The sequence below is a fragment of the Tachysurus vachellii genome, chromosome 4 (assembly GCF_030014155.1).
Source record: "Tachysurus vachellii isolate PV-2020 chromosome 4, HZAU_Pvac_v1, whole genome shotgun sequence".
NCBI classification, from domain to species: domain Eukaryota; kingdom Metazoa; phylum Chordata; class Actinopteri; order Siluriformes; family Bagridae; genus Tachysurus; species Tachysurus vachellii.
The window spans coordinates 26,845,403-26,864,414 of NC_083463.1; the positions used below are offsets into that span (position 1 = coordinate 26,845,403).

The window sequence follows — 19,012 nt, forward strand, 5'->3', positions numbered from 1 at the left end:
TTCAGTTTCTGGCAGGGCTTGACAGACATTTCGCACTTAGCTAACAAATGAGAATGCAACTAGACAGTGAAAAGGAATGTTTATCGTTAAGTGCTAAACTCTGGAGGGTTTGTTCAATTTTCCATTTACAATGAACATGTTTTGATTGTGTCAGTCAATCTACGCACTGTTTTGAATAATGATCTCATTTGTTAAGGAATTCTAGACATGAAAGTGTTCTAGACATAAAAAAAATTGTGTTTCATATAATAGCTGTAAGAGTTGTAATTGTAATAGAATCACTTTATTATTTTTCTTTACTTTCCTGCTGCCATGAGAATCATCTTGTGCAGTGCAGATTCTTCAGCTTTCCTGCCATATTCAGGCTTGCTATTGTTGGATTTCAGGAAACTAATCCATTAATAAAAGACCAAGATAATGCACTGATTAGAGTGGAACAGACTTTATGTAATCACGAGCTATAGAATTTGCAGAGAGCCTTCTCCCATACTGTCTTGTTCATTCATTCTGATTTGTTGAGCAGGTACCAGAATGATCATAGTGATTGGATTACTGTAGGTAAATACCCAGAGTGAGGTTTTGTATTTCGCTGAAGTGTACTAATCTGGCCTGGGGTTCTGACCCATTTTTTTTTTTTTGCGAAATAAAAAACTTTAGAATTAGTCTAAAATTGAAAAACGCTTATTGGCAGATGCTCCATGCTGCATATGATAACATTCCCACACTCTGTGTGCGAGTAAAGAACAGGAGGATACAGCTGCGTTGCCAGTCCCAAGTCTCCTAGTGAGCCAAAAATGGGTCAGAACCCCAGGCCAGATGCGTGCAACTCAACTGCGCTCATAAGCCTAATCCAATCATTACAATCTTTCCAGCACCTGACAAATCAATCAGAGTGTTTTTCTGGGTCATAAACACCAACAGATCACATGACTCTATAGCATCCGGTACAATCTGTGAGCATTTTATCTAAAGAAAAAAAAAAGGCAACTTCTTACTTTCAAAGAGTTTTGTGTATGAACAAAAGAAAAGTGATGTTTTTCTGACAAAAAAAAAAAAAAATCAGGGCAGATGAAAGTTTTACATAATGTACATTTTTAACACCAGTTTGAAAACAGACAAAAGAAATGGGAGGTGCAAAAATGTCTAACAAGAGACATTAGGCAGAGTCTCCAGTGATGCATTCCTAATTTTGTATATAGATGAGGCCCGATTTTTAAATGTGGCATTTACACATGTGGCATTTACACATTTCGATCCAAAAGCAAACAAAAACTGCGTTTAGCATTCAGACAATGATAAACAGGCGCATAACAGACACAAAACACACATGGAGAGAGGGGGAGAGAGAGAGAGCATTATAATGAGAAAGATTCATTCATTCATTCATTCATTTTTCTACCGCTTATCCGAACTACCTCAGGTCACGGGGAGCCTGTGCCTATCTCAGGCGTCATCGGGCATCAAGGCAGGATACACCCTGGACGGAGTGCCAACCCATCACAGGGCACACACACACTCTCATTCACTCACGCAATCACACACTACGGACAATTTTTCCAAAGATGCAAATCAACCTACCATGCATGTCTTTGGACCGGGGGAGGAAACCGGAGTACCCGGAGGAAACCCCCGGGGCACGGGGAGAACATGCAAACTCCACACACACAAGGCGGAGGTGGGAATCAAACCCCCAACCCTGGAGGTGTGAGGCAAACGTGCTAACCACTAAGCCACCGTGCTCCCCTGAGAAAGATTGGAAAGCACAAATCTTGCTTTTAGAACTGATGAAAAGTAGCCCATTTTTTTCCCCATTTGTAATGGCTCTTCATGACAACACAATGAGACAGAAAGGTTGTGACTAAGAACAAGTGAGAGGCAGGAAGCCTTCAGCATTCCAACTGAACACACTTTCCAGTGTACTGAATGCTGGAACATTTTCACAGCTGATTCATCACCAGCACACTGTGCCATCCTCAGCGTAGGCTGTGTCTAACACCACCTGTAGCTGAGGTGTCATGTGGCTCACAAAGCATCAGATTTGTCATTAGCCCTGAGAATTTTCTCCTGATATGCTTGGTTTTGTGTAAAAGATCTGTATTCCACTTGTAAGAGTAAGAGTCACTGCAGCATACCACACATACACACACATATACACACACAGAGCGGCAGCAGCAGTGGACAAATCGTTAGCCGTGACAGCCAAGACAAGCCATGTAACGGTTTCTAAATAACACTGAAATTGCTGGTCTCCGTGGATTTTCACAGAGAATGATAGAAAAAACAGAAAAGCAAGCATAAGGTGAGTATCAGCCTTAACATTAGGAGAATGGTGAGATTAGTTTGAGCTAACAGGAAGGCAACTGTAGCTCGAATAACCACGCTTTACAAACATCTTGAACGGAAAAGCATCTCAATATTGGGCCATAAACCTTGAGCCATAAACAGCACCACTTCAGATTCACCACCATTATTCCTGTGAGCCAACACTTCAATAAGCACTGGCCAGGTGAATACTAGAGGCTTTTTTTTAAAGGTGAGTTTTTTTTCTGAGCTTCATTTGTCTAACTGATCAAATTATTGCATGAATGAGTAGCTCGAAGCACAAAGGCACAAAGCACCTTGATGCTGTGGTGTGTATTCTTTTGTGAATCTTGCCATCTGCACCAACGTCTTCCTTTGCTGTTCAAAGGAGCTATTTTTTACTAGGTCTGTAACTATAAACAGTTTGTGACTAAGCAGCTATATATAGTTACAGTATATGTAATTTTAATGAAAGTACAACATGTTGGAAACAGTCTTATCTCCGTGCTTGATGGGGTTTTGTCCCTGACTCTGATTTCCTCTCTCAGTCCATAGACGTGTTATAGGCAGATAAGCATCTCTAAATTGCGTGTGTGAGAGTGTGTGTGATTGTGATCTGTGATAGGTTGAACCCTGCCTTGTGTCCTGAGTCCCTGGGATAGACCCCATGCTCCCTGTGAACTGTGTTGGATAAACAATATAGAAAATGGATGGATGGATGGATGGATGGATGGAGGGACGGATGGATGGATGGATGGAAACACAGAGTCACTTCACATTTAAACACCTAGAGCAAATATATAGACATGTCTTTGCTCAACAATTCAGCTCATATCTGAAATACAAAAACACCCCTTCTTGGTTATTTTCATAGTCTTTTTCATGTATACTACATCATAAATTTGGTGAACATGTAAGACTTATAAGACTTAAAAAATCACGGAAAATCTGAGCTGAAGTTCTTAATATGTGTAGCCTAATGGCAAAATCTGCATTGAAGATAAGACACAGTAAAATCAGCAGATCTGCATTTAAAAGCCGAGCTGTGTATCAGCGTGTACCACCACTTTCCAAAAGACAGCCTGCAGCTGTTACTGTTGGATCCTGTCTGCTATCATTTTCAGCCAATCTTGGGAATGAAGCATTATTCAAATGACATTATTTTTATATATGAAACAATAGAAGTAATGTGGGAAACCAATACCTATAATTTGGTGTCTATTCTGCTATTTATGATGTTTAGGTTTTGCCACTTCAGGCTGTTTTTAATACAAGCTATGCAATGGGGACGCTTCTAAATAACAGAAACAGTAGTTGAAAGTGGTGTTAAATGTAAATTTATTGGGGATTTGAACATAAACCACTTCATCTCCTGTGACTCATCTCCTCTGACTCAGAGTGCCACTCAGAGTACATTTTATCAATAGCACCATAAAGGATGTAATTCTGAAGTAACAAATAATCTAATTGAGAATTCAGAGGTATCAAGCATACGGTAATCTAGGTAAACATGGCAGTTAATCAGAATACAAGCATCCGATTAAACCCGAATGTCAGCAAAGAGCATCTGTTCCTGAGAATGTTGTGGAATATGAGGTCAAAAGCATATTATTTTTCAGAAAACACAGCTTACATTTAATCATCCAACAGGAGAAAATCAGATGCAACTTTTAGTCTTTAAAATTTCAATAATCTACTATAAGGTAAAAACTTTCCTTTCGTCAAAAATACATCCATTTCAGTAACTGAATGTGGTGCCAACCATCACAGAGCACAATCACACACTCACTCACACACTACGGACAATTTAATGATGCTAATCCACGTAAAAGATGTGTCTTTGGACTAGAGGAGGGAAGTGGAGTACCTGGAGGAAACACTTAAGCACACTGAGAACAATGAGAACATGCATACTCTGTGCACATAGGGCAGTGGAAACTGGAATCGAACCCCCAGCCCGGGAAGGTTCTAATGCAAATCTTCTAACCACTAAGCCAATAATAGTCTAGCCATTTCGAGAAACAGGAAAGGGGTGTATCAGGAAAGGGATGGTGTGAGTGTAGGTTTTCATTTCAATCAAGTAGGAGCTGCTTAATTGGTTGATTTTGGTTTTTGAAAAGACTTTTGATTGGTCAGAATAAAAACTTGCCCCCACACTGGCCTGGTGATTGGACACCTCGGCTCAAAAAACTTTCTCCAAAACTTGCACAAGGTTTCCTCAAGGTAGTCCTTCAGCTGAACTTGATCCAACTCCTTCTATAAATCTCTCCCTGAACACTAAGAACATTGCACAACATACTTAAAACAGTTATCCTGAAACACATTCCAACCCCTAGACTAATGGACTAATAAACTCTGTCCAGCACAAGGACCTGGGTCTGGTCTGACTCTACTAGGAGTCGAAAAAGTACCCTTACCCCTTCACACCTGGCCTAACTCATAGCTTAGAGCTTAGTATTACATAATCAATTGGATCAGGTTTGTCACAGTGAGGATAATCACACCGAAGGTATGAAACCCTGGGTGGACAAATGCTACCTCAACAGTTAAGTATAATCTCAAAAGGACTGCCAGGTTTGTATTTCTCCATCATACTTATTATACAATCAGTGAGACCTCTTTATATGATGCATTGCTTAACCCTAATAGTTTCATACTGTTTTAATCTTAATATCTAATATCATCAACATCATCTTGAATAAAGCTGGCTATTTAGCTAGTCTTCAATGCCTCATGGAAATGAATGAATATTAATTCCCAGGGACAAATCTTGAACTAAAGGTTTCTCCTTGCTTGGAAATTATGTATGTGTATACAGATATTATAATATTATATAATATATAATATAATAATATAATAATAATATTATTTGTATTTGACTGACGATTTTCAGCCAGTGTGTTAATCTTTGAGGTAGCATATTGTTTATAGAGTTCTAGCAGATGAGGATGGGTTTTAAGCTACATGCTATATGTCATTAATCCACAATGTAAAAATTGTTCTACCAGTTAGCCGATGTGTGTAGTCCTGCAAGCAGTACGGACAAAAAGGAAGTGCATTATTATTATGTTTAAATAAGTATTCTGCTTGTCCTAGCTACGCAGGCATCTGATTCGTCAATGAAATTAAATAATGTATCCTTGCAGTTTGGATGAAGTTCCATATAATGTTTTGAAAATAGGAAGCCGTTACTTCATAAAGTATATTTACTATTAGTTGTTCAGCGTATCAAAGATATGATAGCCCAAGGATCTTTTGGAGAGAACCTGTTCACAAATCTGCTCTGAAAGGAACACAGCACATGTCTCTCAGGTGAATACGTGAGCCAGGTTAGAGCTATAAACTGACGTGACGTGTGCTTGTCTGAGCATGTGATAGGTGATTAGTTAAATCTAGATGAGATGCACACCAGGACAGAGCCATCCATTACAGCCACAGCTTGGGAGAGCTTTGATTAATGTTTTACATGACTTTCACTAATTTATGCAGCTCCGCTGTGGAAAATCAAACACGCAAAATCGTTACGATGCCAAAAGACAGCGGCTGGTGTGAGAGCCGATCCATGTTTCGAGCTTCTGGTGACCTTCAGGGGGTTAGCTTGTTGCTTTTGTTTGTCTCCCAGCTTGATGTGTGGAGTCATTATTTGCAGAAGAGATTGGCACAAACACGCAAATACACAAACATACAGTACACACATACATGCATTGATGCACACACTGATAAATGGGAACACAAACACTTCTAGAAATCTGAGCTGTTTTTAAAGTCTTATACCATATCACTTGGCTACTCTTATATCTGTGTGAATTCTCAGATTAATGGATGAAATTTCCTATCTAGAAACACACACACATACACACAAATGCAAAACTTCTGGCTTTACCCTTTATTAAATGATATTAAGTTGTGCAAATGAGCCAGCGTGCTATTTACTGACTCTAGATTGGCCACCAAGTGTGTGGGGGAAAAGATCAGTAATAAAGAGAGATTAGATGACTAGAAAACTGCAACAAATCTCTCTGTTTTATATCCACACATCCGAGCAACAGATGTAAGTGGTTTGAGATCCAGTCTTGGATCAGGCTTTGATATAATATTCATTAATTCATGGAGAAAAAAAAAGGCTAATATGAGATGAACGTGTCCCTAAACTCACTCTCACTCTGTTATATCCTTGAGCAAAGCATTTTAGCTCATGTTACTCCCAAAGTGCCACAATGCAAGTTATTATCTCTGCTCCTGTAATTAGATTGGTTAATCAAAACCACAAGGCTAACAGAAATATCAGAATATCTTGAATTGCCAGAAATAAAATCACATTTTAAAGAGGAAAGATTTGACATGTTTGTCAAGGTCTTCACATTCTGATCATGTTCAAACAAATCTAATCCTGACAGATGTCTTCGGGAGGATTTGTGAATAACAAGACAATGCAGAGACAATATGTCACACACATGATTTCATGGAGTGCAGCTTGAATTGAACATCACACCCCAAACAAGCTATAAATAACGAAACCTCATATCGCTCGTATAGTCCCGATAGACTATAGAGTAGAGACATGATCCCAAAGAGATATACAGTAAATTGTAGTGTTTTTTTTTTCTGAAAGGAAGGAAGCACACACACACACACACACACACACACACACACACACACACACGATCATTATGTGCTTTGTCAAACTTTGTGTTGTGCTAGAACTATCTTAATGCAACATTCATTGATGTTCCACTTCATTAAAATGGCTTTTGTGGGATTGAAAGATTTTAAGTGGACGGTGATGTCACTTCCCTTAATTAACGTTCATTTATTTAATAAGAAGTGTACTGATTTCCGGGTCATTCTCTCAGTTGAACAAAGAAAATGAACAAAGGAATCATATAAAATAAAGATTTTTAAATGAAATTGGAGTCAAATTTTTAATACAACAGCCTCCAACCAAAAAAAATCTGTGACTGAAACAAACACCCACTAATAAACCACTCACTTAATCCACAAGCCGTAGGGGATACATGGTTAAAACAAAATACTTTTAATCTTTTCTAATGGAGGGTTTTCTCAGGACAGCTAAAGAAATTATTTCAATTCCAAAAGGCTGTGCAGAGAAACAGTCTGAGGTGCATTTTCATCTAAGCTGATTTGCTTAATGCAAGAATCATGTCTCCTGTCCATCTCCTGCATATTTCATCTGTTCTGTGGCCAAAATAACATTCTCTGTCAGGAGAGACAAACCGTAACCTAACAGAAAGATGAAGAGACAGAGACGGGCGATGAAGAGTTCTGTAGAGGAGAGCAAACCGTAGCATCATTGGGATTGTAATAAAGCTTCTAAATTTCTCTCAGTCTGTATATATTTATGAACGAGCTGCATAACAAGAGCAAGATTACAATACAGAGAGGTTAGAATAGGATTTAGGCACAAATTGTTTCATAGTCACGGAATATATTAATACAAACAAAATTACTCTTAATACCCTTAAAAGCCTGGGGTGTCCCTAGCGTCATAAAGGATCATAGTCTTTCAAATATGTTAAATTCTTGAAAACTTCACAGCTTACCTAAAAAATAATAATTCCAAATCAACTTTACAGTTTATCAGTAAAAACAATATCTTATGTCATTTTGTGCAGATTTTAAACTACATCTATGCAAAGATATGCAAAGTTGTTTTTTTTTCTTCAAATTTTAGTATTTTTGGTTCAAACATCGGTTACACTGTCAAAAGCAGTCCCATAGCCCTTTTGACCAATCATACATGACAAAATTCAGGCCTGATATTCTGTCAACAGGTATTTTGCTTGTTTTAGACATCAGAGAGAAAAACACCATATCTTTGAAATGGGTAAATTTCTTCTGACAACATATCAAAAAAAACATATCAAAAAAAAACACTGCCACTCAGCCAAAAGATCTCAGCCAAACTCCAACACCCAACAAGAACATCACATCCAATCAGCAAGTACCATAACCTCTCGCCACAGCCAACTGGAGGACGCAATACTCACCACACTGAAGTCCTGCACGGAGCAGTTCTGTCCGCTAAAGTTGCAGCTCTTCAACATTTCATCAAGCTGGTGACCAGTGCGCTGGAAGATGTCCAGCATGTCAGGAGGCGGATAATGCAGCTCACCTGGACGGTGCCCGCCGCGGCTTTTTGGTGGCAGCCCGGTCAGGTTGGCCAGGTGGTAGATGTCGGCATCGGTGAGCGCAGAGAAGCGGAAGCGGTTGACGTTGCACAGCGTAATGGCAGGGAAGGTGAGCTCACGCCTGCTCTCCTCACTCAGTGCGGCCACATGTGGGTGTTCCAGGTAGGTACCTGTGCTCCGGGACGCTTGGTACAGGAAGAGCATGAGTGACGCCAGCAGGGCCAGGGCCCACACTGTCCGCCTCATGCTTGCCCGGCCTGATCCTGACGACCCCAACACCTGAGCCAGGCCATGCAGCGATGAGGAGCTGGCAAAAGCAGCTAGGTCAGCCATGCCTGCTCCTTTGTCTATCGGGCTGCCACCACCTCCTTTCGGTGGGGCCGCTTTGGCCTCATCTCCCTCAGCAAACTTGATTTTGCAAACGAAATCGATGGGCATGTGGGCCGCCACGGCTGTTACACTTCCAGTGATCCTTAGTCTCTCTTATCAACCTTACTCTTCAGGTGTTCCACTTGCTACTTGTTTTCACTTCCTGCTACTTTTCGGTTTTTGCACACTTTTTCTTGTCTATTTTTTCCAACTGTCTGTCCCTGCTTCTTTACACAAATCCTGTCTCTTTTAACACTTTCTCCTTTTCTGTGCTTTCTTTTCCTCCATCCTTCGTCTTTATTCTGCTTTCCCTTCACAAGTCTTAAGTAAAGCTGTGGTTCTTCCAACTCCAGGACAGGAGATGTGCAAAACTCCTTCAGTGGTGAAGCAAAGCGGGGCAGTGAGAGCGAGGAGAAAGGAAAGACGAGAGGCTCAGTGCTGTAAGCTCCAGAGTGCGAGTGAGTCGCTGCTTTGCTTGTCAACTCAGCTCCACATCTCTCTCTCTCTTTCTCTCTCTCTCTCTCTCTCTCTCTCCCTCTTCGACTCCTCGCTGCCTCTGACGTAGCCGCTGCCCAAAGTCCTCTCACACACATTTTCACTGAGAGAGATTGAGAGAGAGCGAGAGAGAGAGAAAGAAACACACAGAGTTGAGAGAGAGATAGACAATGTGGTGACAACGCACACCATTCACTCTAAGCTTAGCAGACCAGTGCAAAGTGAAGAACTCCTCACAAAAAGACCTGATACAGAGGAGAGGAAGGACAGGAAAAAGGTGCAGAGACAAAAGCAAGAAAGTAGAAAAAAAGAAAAGACATTTAATATCATATGATATGAGACGTCTGTGATTATTTCTCCCTCAGTAGAGAAGACCTCATACACATCCACTGAGGTTTGTGTTTCCCAAGCAGTGACAGGTTATTACATCCACTTAAAGAGATTTTTCAATCATTTGTCACACATACACATCCCCCTCTCCCTCTTTCTTTGCACCAGTGCTCTCTGAGCGTTGGTAAAACATGCATGTTTCTCATGTGTGTGCATAAATAACTGTGTAAGTGCATGCATGCACTTGAACCTGCTCGTGTATATGCGCCTGTGCTCTAAAAGCATTTGTGCATATACTGTAATTGCAGTGTGTGTGTGTGTGTGTGTGTGTGTGTGTGTGTGTGTGTGTGTGTGTGAGAGAGAGAGAGAGAGAGAGAGAGAGAGAGAGAGAGAGAGAGAGAGAGACAACTCAAAGAAAATGTAATGTGCTGTGTGTTTGTACCTGTTCGTGTGTGTGTGTGTGCCTGCCTGATTATGACTATTAACACAAAGACAATTAAACTATTATGAGTGATGCTCTGTGTGGGTGTGTGTGTGTGTGTGTGTGTGTGTGTGTATGTGCGTTTGCCTGACATGACTATTAACACAAAGACAACTGAACTGCTGTGAGTGATGGCAGTATTTGTGTACCCGTGTGCACCTGTATGTGTGTGTATGTGTGTGTGTGTGTATGTGTGTGTATGTGTGTGTGCCTGCCTATCTGTGACTATTAACACAAAGATAATTTATGACAGTTTAAAATTTATGACAATTTAAAGACTCTTATGTGTGTGTGTGTGTGTGTGTGTGAGTGTGTGTGTGTGTGAGAGAGAGAGAGAGAGAGAGAGAGAGAGAGAGAGAGAGAGAGAGAGAGAGAGAGCGAGAGAGAGAATGAGAGACTCTCAGAGAGAGACTAATGGTGTACGTAATGAAGACTGAGAGAAGTGTAACGAGCAAGGGGCGACTGCTGATGATCAATCTCCCTCTCAGGCGGAGACTGACAGTCTATTGATCAGACAGACAGGTGAACGAGTGATTATGGAGGAGTGTGACCCTCCAGCTTTGTCTGTATAAACACGCACACACATAAACACACTAACACACACATACAGTATATGCCTATCATAACAATAATCAGAAGCTGAAACTGTTTACTGTCAGTTGAATACACTCATCATAAGCACATTCAGGCCTGCTAACACATGCATAAGGACTAAAGGATTTTAAAATAAATTCAATTATATTTTATTAATTTATTATTTTAAAGGAGGTCAGGTGAATGAATAAAATCCAGCCTAGTGAAACACCATTAACAGAAAACTGACTGGAAAATAATATAATGCATATGTTGTTGTTTCAAAAAGAACAAAATAAGAAAAAGTAAATCTTATTGCCAGGTGAGAGAGAGAGAGAGAGAGAGAGAGAGAGAGAGAGAGAGAGAGAGAGAGAGAGTTGTCAAATCATGCTATTTCGTCACTGTCTGAAAATAACACGTTGAGTTACAAGAAAATCACAGCAGGTTCTAAGTGCCTTTAGGTGACTCAGTTTTAACATTAGACAAAACCCCTTTGGGAAACAAAGTGAGCACTTGAGGCATAAGTGAATCTGTTCTTCAACACAATGCAGCAGTATAAGACCACTTTCTGACCACTTTTCTGACAATACCTTGATCTTTTATTTTCTCCTTTTTTAAAACAACTTTCCCTACACATTTTTTTTTCTTTTACGCTTTTTCACCTCTTTGGCCATCGGGCTGCTCAAAAAGGTTTGAGCGTGTTCTCAGTCACACTCCTGACAGACCAAAGACACTTTTAATATTTATAAAGACATCCACAAAGCGCAGTCTGTCTTCTGACTTCACTGCAGGGTGTGTAGCGTCGCGTACCATGGTGAAGTAGGGCGCGTTAGCATGCAACAAAAGGCCTGCCATGCAAAGGGAATCTTTGAGTCTCACTGACATTCTCATGAATTATTAAACTCCCCTCAGGTAATGACACTGCCAGACATACATACACACACACACACACACACACACAGACACACACACATGCACCCCAAGCTTGAGAAAGATTTGATATGAAACTAAGTGCTGTGTGACTTCTCTTCTTCCACTGAGTCGCCCCAATGCTGTTTCCCTCATGGCTCTGGACTGACAGGCTAATTGGGCTGCTCTATACCAAGAGTTTTGAGGCCTTAGACGCCATGTTGAGCTGCAGCTATACAACAACAATTACGAGTCCAAAATGGCTCCTTATTGAATATCTCATAAGTGCTACTTGGGGTAGTGCTACATTATATGGGGTCGCACTATGCAATATGTGTCAATAAACACTTTACACCTGATGACCTGCTCATTACTGTAATCATCCAATCAGGCAGCAGCGTTTGAGCAAACCAGCCTGATCACAATACTGTCATTTCCATCCACAGACATGATGTTTCTTAAAGATTTTTTCCTATTTTGATGTTTGATGTGAAATTGAACTGAAGCTTTTGACCTTTACATAGTTTGTAAGCACTAAATACTGTGAGTACTATACAGGATGCACTACATAGTACATAAAAGACATTATGCAGTGCACATACAGTATATGGAGTAGGAGTAGCTTACATAGGATTGAATATATTTTCATTTTAAAATTTTTCATTTCTAAATATGCCCACACTCCCACACACACACACTCACTCACTCACTCACATTGCATTGTTTATATTAAAGTGACCGACCTGCCCTTGCATACTACTTTGTGCATTCTAGAGACAGACATTATTATATCAAGTCAAGTCACTTTTATTGTCACATCACCACAGCACATGTGCCTTGGTGAGTGAAATTCTTAGGAGCAAACTCCAGAAATTGCAGAACATTTATACAGATAAAGATATAGATAATGAGTTGACATGTGAAAATGTGCAATTTGCTCACACATATAGTCAGAGCAATATGTGTGTACAATATGTACAATTAACAAAACATAATGAAATCAACAGGTGAAATGTATAGTATGCTCATACATATAGTCAGTACAATATGTGTGTACAATATGTACAATTACCAAACAGATAATGAAATCAACAAGTGACCATGTGCAATATGCTCATACATATAGTCAGTACACACAGTGTACTATTGGGCATCCTTATAGTAGCACTACACATTATGTGCAATATGTACTTATATATGTATATGTGTAAATACATGTAAATATATTATATATAAAATACTATAAGATGCAACAGATTGTACAGGTACAGAAGTGACATGGATGTGCATCGGATGGTATCTAGTGGTAACAGATGGATTATGGTATTACAGTTTTTTTGGATTGCTTACACACTAAAATTAAAAGTAGTACACTATTAGCAAAACCTTACACTCAAGAGGCAAAACATCAGCCCATATTTGCACAACTATAAGCACATTGTCAACCTCACACTTGTTGCAAAACTCTACACACAGTGATTTGCAAAACACTAAACACACTTAACATACATTACACACAAAAATCTATCATGAAGTCACTTCCTTGCAATACCAAAGCACTGACTGTTTGTCACACCTCCAGGGTCGGGGTTCGATTCCCGCCTCCACCTTGTGTGTGTGGAGTTTGCATGTTCTCCCTGTGCATCGGGGGTTTCCTCCGGGTACTCCGGTTTCCTCCCCCGGTCCAAAGACATGCATGGTAGGTTGATTGGCATCTCTGGAAAATTGTCCCTAGTGTGTGATTGCGTGAGTGAATGTGTGTGTGTGTGTGTGTGTGCCCTGTGATGGGTTGGCACTCCGTCCAGGGTGTATCCTGCCTTGATGCCCGATGACACCTGAGATAGGCACAGGCTCCCCGTGACCCGAGGTAGTTCGGATAAGCGGTAGAAGATGAATGAATGAATGAATGACTGTTCAACACAGTCATCAGGTGTGCAAACACTTGATTGCTTAATTGTAGACACACCAATCAGGTGTGTAAGTACTATAAAAAGCAGCAAGTGAGTTCATTGGTCTTCAAGCACAATGGAAAGTGTCAGAGAAAGAGTAAGACATGGAGGAGAACGAGGAGGACAAGGAAGGTAAGGAAGAGGAATCAATTGATTATGCAGAGGTATGTATTCACTTTAGCAGTGTGTTCTTGCATACTGTCTCATAATCTTTTACTGTACTGTAATATGTATACTAGATCTACACTGAACTACACAATTTTGCATGACACTGTTCTTCAGAGAGTTTTACGAATGGATGGAGAGGAGATCCAGCATGAGTTCATTTACGTAGATGAGGCTGGGTTCAACCTGACAAGAACACGAAGGAGGGGAAGAAACATCATTGGCCACAGGGCTATAGTCAATGTCCCAGGGCAATGTGGGGGTAATATAACACTCTGTGCAGCCATTACACAGAATGGGGTCCTCCACCGCCATGCCCATATGGGCCCTTACAACACAGCACTCATACTTACATTCTTGGACCAATTGCACAACATAACAGCAGCAAATCAAATCGATCATATGCAATACATTGTTGTCTGGGACAATGTGTCTTTCCAGCGCTCTTCTCTGGTACAGAACTGGTTTCAGCAACATCCACATTTCACCTTCCTACATCTTCCACCATACTCTCCATTCCTCAACCCTATAGAAGAGTTTTTCTCGGCATGGCGGTGGAAGGTATATGATCTCCGTCTCCAGGCTGATGTACCCCTCATCCAAGCCATGGAGGAGGCCTGTGACCAGATGGAGGTAGCAGCAATGCAAGGATGGATTCGTCATTCAAGACGTTTCTTTCCAAGGTGTCTTGCTAATGACAACGTTGCCTGCGATGTTGATGCAATTCTATGGCCAGATCCAGCTAGGCGAAGAGACAATGTCTTTTTTTTTTTTTTTTTTTTTTTTTTTCTCTTCAGTAAACTTACAGTACAATATGTAAAGTGATATTTTGTTACAGTATCATGACTCTCCATGTCAAGGCGTGTTGACAAATGAGTTTCTTCAGTCTGCAACATTGGTATTGTGTAGTGTTTGGTGAATTTACATTATATTTGTACTTTATTGATGGTAGCCTACTCTAATCATAGGGAAGTAGAAGTGCTAAAAGTGTTTTTAGGTTTATCACAGCAGAGTGTAACTCATGCAAACAGAGTATAGTAATGTGAAACGTGTGTTTCATATGGTAACAAAGTGTGTTTTTTTTAAACAGAAGTGTATTGTTAAACAACATTGTAGTGTTGTGCTAATTGTGTGTGTGGTTGTGCTAATTGTGTGTAGTGTTTTGAAAACATGGGCCCTGTTTTAAAAATTGTGCTTAAGCAATCCAAAAAACTGTAAATGCAGTGTGTATGTATAGTCCAGTGTGTATAATGCAGTGTGTATGTATTATGGTATTAAGTGCAGTGTACTGTATGTGTGGATAGTCCGAAGTTAAAGTGCAGTGGCATACCATATTGTGAAAGTATGCTGTAGGGTGTATTAGTTGTGACTGTTAATTAGCCTGATATTCTTTTCAAATACCAGTCAGCTACATCAATCCACTTTCACCTTCAGAGTATAAAAGAAAAAGACAGAAAGTTCATTTACAGTACATGATGTTGAATGGCTCATTCTGATTGGTTGGTAAGTGTTGATTGATTTTCTTTAATTGCAGCTTTAATTGTGGTTCGACCTGCAAGGGAAATCACATGTTTGTTCTAATATTGTTCATTTAGTAACAATAGACACAGGCAATTTTGTGATTGGTTACTTAGGATTTTTTTTTTTTTTTTTATACAGACCTTCCACAACATTAAGTGTAACTGTAAATGAAATGTATGACATGTTGTTCATTCATAAATCTAAAAAGAAAAATATTCCTTAGGACTTTTCAATATCAGGATGCCTCCTTGTGTTTGAATGATCTTCAAACAGAGTATGTAGCTCCTGTCAAGGAAGTGCTATTGCTTTCAGATGGGTTGTTATTTTGCAGACTGCAGGATTGTGACACTGAAGGTTTTGTTATCTAACTCAGTTCATCAAGTCAGTATGCATTTGAAAACAGTTGTGACTTTTTTTTTTGTGGCCTGCGGTGATTTTTATGATGCTTTCGGATCATAACCCTTACTACAGTGAGTTGTTCTCAAAACTCTTTCATCATTTGACATGCAAAGATGAGGGCGAAATGGAGAGTTAGACGAGCTGCTGAGTGAGGGGACAGTAGGTGATGAAAACAGAGAGCATAGTCGTGTCTCCTTCTTTGAAGACACCAATCATTGTGGGAATGAATCTCTCTCTAACACACAAACACACACAGACACACAATGAGTCAGACACAAGTGCCTCGGTTTAGAAAAGAATTTTTTTTTTTCTTTTGGTCTAAATAAAAGGTGAAAGCAGTATGAAGCTGAAAGAACACTGCTATTAGCAAAGGATTGTATGCAGTTTGGCTTTTGCTTAGCTTCTGTGACCCATGCTGCTGGTGGCATATCGAACAGAGAGACTGTGCTACATTAGCACAGTCAAAAATATACCACGAGGACAATGTGAAAATAAAATGCTCTAATTGGATATGAGACATGGAAACTGGATAATTGGATTTAAGAAAAAAATAAATTAAAAAAAAAAAGTCTCAGGACAACTCAGGACAACAGTATTATAAAACAGTATATAATAAGAATTTGTTAACAAAAACTAGTGCATTCAAGTTATATATTTGGAGGCAATTTTGTGTTCCATCCTTCTCTATTCCTCTGTTCTCTAATGAATCCTGAGTTACACAGACAGGTTTTTTGACAAAGCCTTTCCTACAAAAGACAAACTCATAACAGAGACTTTAACTTAATTAAGCATTAGTATTAGGCTTTATTTATGGCCAGAAATGTACCGGTGTCCCTGTTGTAGGAAGCTTTCTAAGGACATAGTAAGACTTGTGACAGTAAAATGCTGTGAACAAACCCAATTTATAAAGTTATGCTTGCTTATACATTGCCTCCCAATTAACCGAACAGCAAGAGGGAAAAAAGCTAATCATGACAAATCAACAAGTGTTCTTTCTTAACAAATAGCTTTAACACATCAGACTGCCTGGTGGAAGCAGTCCATCTGTCTCCAGCAGGATCAAACGCCAGTCAATCTGCTTTTATGCCTAAGCTAGGTGCATGAGGTTTATTAGTCCTGCGCCTCTCCGAAATGGAGGTGTTTCATATTTATGCAAATGGTTTCTGTTTATCGGCCCGCCTCAGGCACCCAGGTCTTTAATGAGATGGTGAATGCCATTGTTGATGCTTGCAATGAGGGAAAAAATAATAAAAAGCAAGGGGTGTGGGGTAGGGGAAAATATATGAATACATTAACTCAGAAATCAACAATCACCATGCGGCCCAATTTAGCTGCAGGCATGCTGTTCGTCTTTCATGCCAAAGAGTGAAAACTCTGTCTGAAGTATGATAGTGTGTTTGATGCTTAAATTGAGACATTTTTTAGTGCTATCCCTGTTCTTCACTGCCAAATCAATCGAATTTTGTAGCTTTGTAGTAGCACTAACAACAATTTGTAATATCTGTGAATTGCAATTAACAAGCTTTTGTCCTTCAGTCTTTGTTTAATGAAGAAAGTGGTATAAACATTAGAATCAGTTTTATTTTACTACCATATCTTCTTCAGCTTACAAACAGCATGCAGTTTAACAACACATATTGCCAAGACACTCTATATAACCCATATTCAAACTGTATTCAGTGTGTCAATAGGGCATCTTGCTGAGATACACTCAAAAAGAAAATTAGTGACATTACTTATCCTTAGAACTGAACCCAATAGAGTCAATACTAGTCAATCCAAGCTTCAGAAATAAAAGCCTAATATATACTGTATATTTTGATAGATTGATTGATTCCTGCCTCCATGGAGACTGTATGTTCCTCGTTTTGGAGGTTTCCTCCAGGTACTCCAGTTTTTTCTCCAATCAAAAGCGGTGTTGTAGGCTGATTAGCATCTCTAAATTGATTGCACTGTGTGCTGGGTTGGCACCCTGTTCCCATCCCGGCTCTGTGCCCCGAGTCTCCTGGGAGAGACTCCAGGTGCTCTGTTTTCCTGTGTAAGGTGATTCATGCAATCACTACAAATAGACATTATAGGCATTGCTGTTGGTGCAAAATGGGCTGGTTTGAATATTTCAGAATTTCTACTCACAAGTCTCTTTACAGTCTCTGGGGTTTACATAGAACATTTAGGGGAGCAGCTGCTCTGCAGGAGGAAATGACTTGATGATGAGAGAAGTCAGAGGAAAATGGTCAGGCTTGTTCAAGTTGACAAGAAGGCCATGTTTAGCATGTTTGTGTAATGTTGGTTCAAAGGCTCTGTGTTGGGATTTAAGCCCCAGCACTGCATGCTGCCACTATTAGGCACTTGAACAAGGCCCTTGTCCCTTGCAAGAATGACCCTGTGCTTCCTAACAAGCTGGCATTTGTACAGAAAATCCTTTCACTGTGCTGTAATGTATATGCAAAAAATAAAAGCTAAGGACTTCTAGTAAGTAAACTGGCTAGTTTCAGTGAGCCTCTAATCAATGTAGCCTCAACTTCCTGTTCTTGGCTGACAGGATCAAAACTTTGTGTTCTAAGGTGCTTTCCTGATTAACACGGTTGTATAAAGTGCCTTCTTGCCTTCTTGTCAGTTTTCACCAGTCTCCTCTGGCATTCTTCTCAGGCATTTCTCCTTAACAAGGTGTGTCTTTCTGCAGAACTGCTGCTCACTGGATGTTTTTGGTTTTTGTACCACTCTGTGCACCAACTGTTTCTCAGACCTCTGAATCTGGATGTTTTAATGCACTACACTCCTTCAACTTGATAAAAATAGCTGTTGGCTGATCATTGCATGAATACTGCTTATACATTGTCCAGTAGATGTGTGATATAACAAAAAAAAGAATTGATTAGAATGCTTGTAATAACATATGAATTTGGTTCAGCATTATCTTGGCCAATCTGAGCCCAATATGTGACTTGATTGAGATATCAAGAGTAAAGTAAAATCTTAGAGACTTTTCTTTCTGTTTTCTTTTCTCCTTTCTGTCTTTGTAGATTTGTTTTCTACCATGTGGGATTCATATTCCACTCTATGGGAGAACATTTCCACCACTGGGTGCTGTTCATCTCAATTCATCAAACGGATGGGTGCAGGGTAATGGTGGAGAGATGAGAATCATGACATATTCCTTAGGGTCCTTAGCTAGATAGTGAAGAATTTTTGCTTCACATTAGTTAGGTGGTCATGTTATTTTCCATCAGCTCAGCTGTGAGCGGTAGAGCCAGAAAGATGTTTTACTATAGACTGAGCGGAGGATGAAATTGTTCTGCCATTATAGCTGTCAGGAGACTTGTCTTGAAATACACTGTGCTGACCTAAGTTGCACAGCTACCAGGAGAGAG

The 19,012-nt window shown here is 39.9% G+C and overlaps 1 protein-coding gene across 1 annotated transcript in view; it reads right to left on the bottom strand.

Moving 5' to 3' along the window:
* asic4b (acid-sensing (proton-gated) ion channel family member 4b) overlaps positions 1-9,304 on the bottom strand; it is a 36,506-nt gene extending 27,202 nt beyond the window's left edge. Inside the window, exon 1 of the mRNA XM_060868633.1 lies at positions 8,310-9,304. Coding sequence (XP_060724616.1) covers positions 8,310-8,888 — 579 coding nt within the window. The 5' untranslated portion in view covers positions 8,889-9,304. The remainder of the gene's footprint in view (positions 1-8,309) is intronic.
* Positions 9,305-19,012: the final 9,708 nt, after the last annotated feature.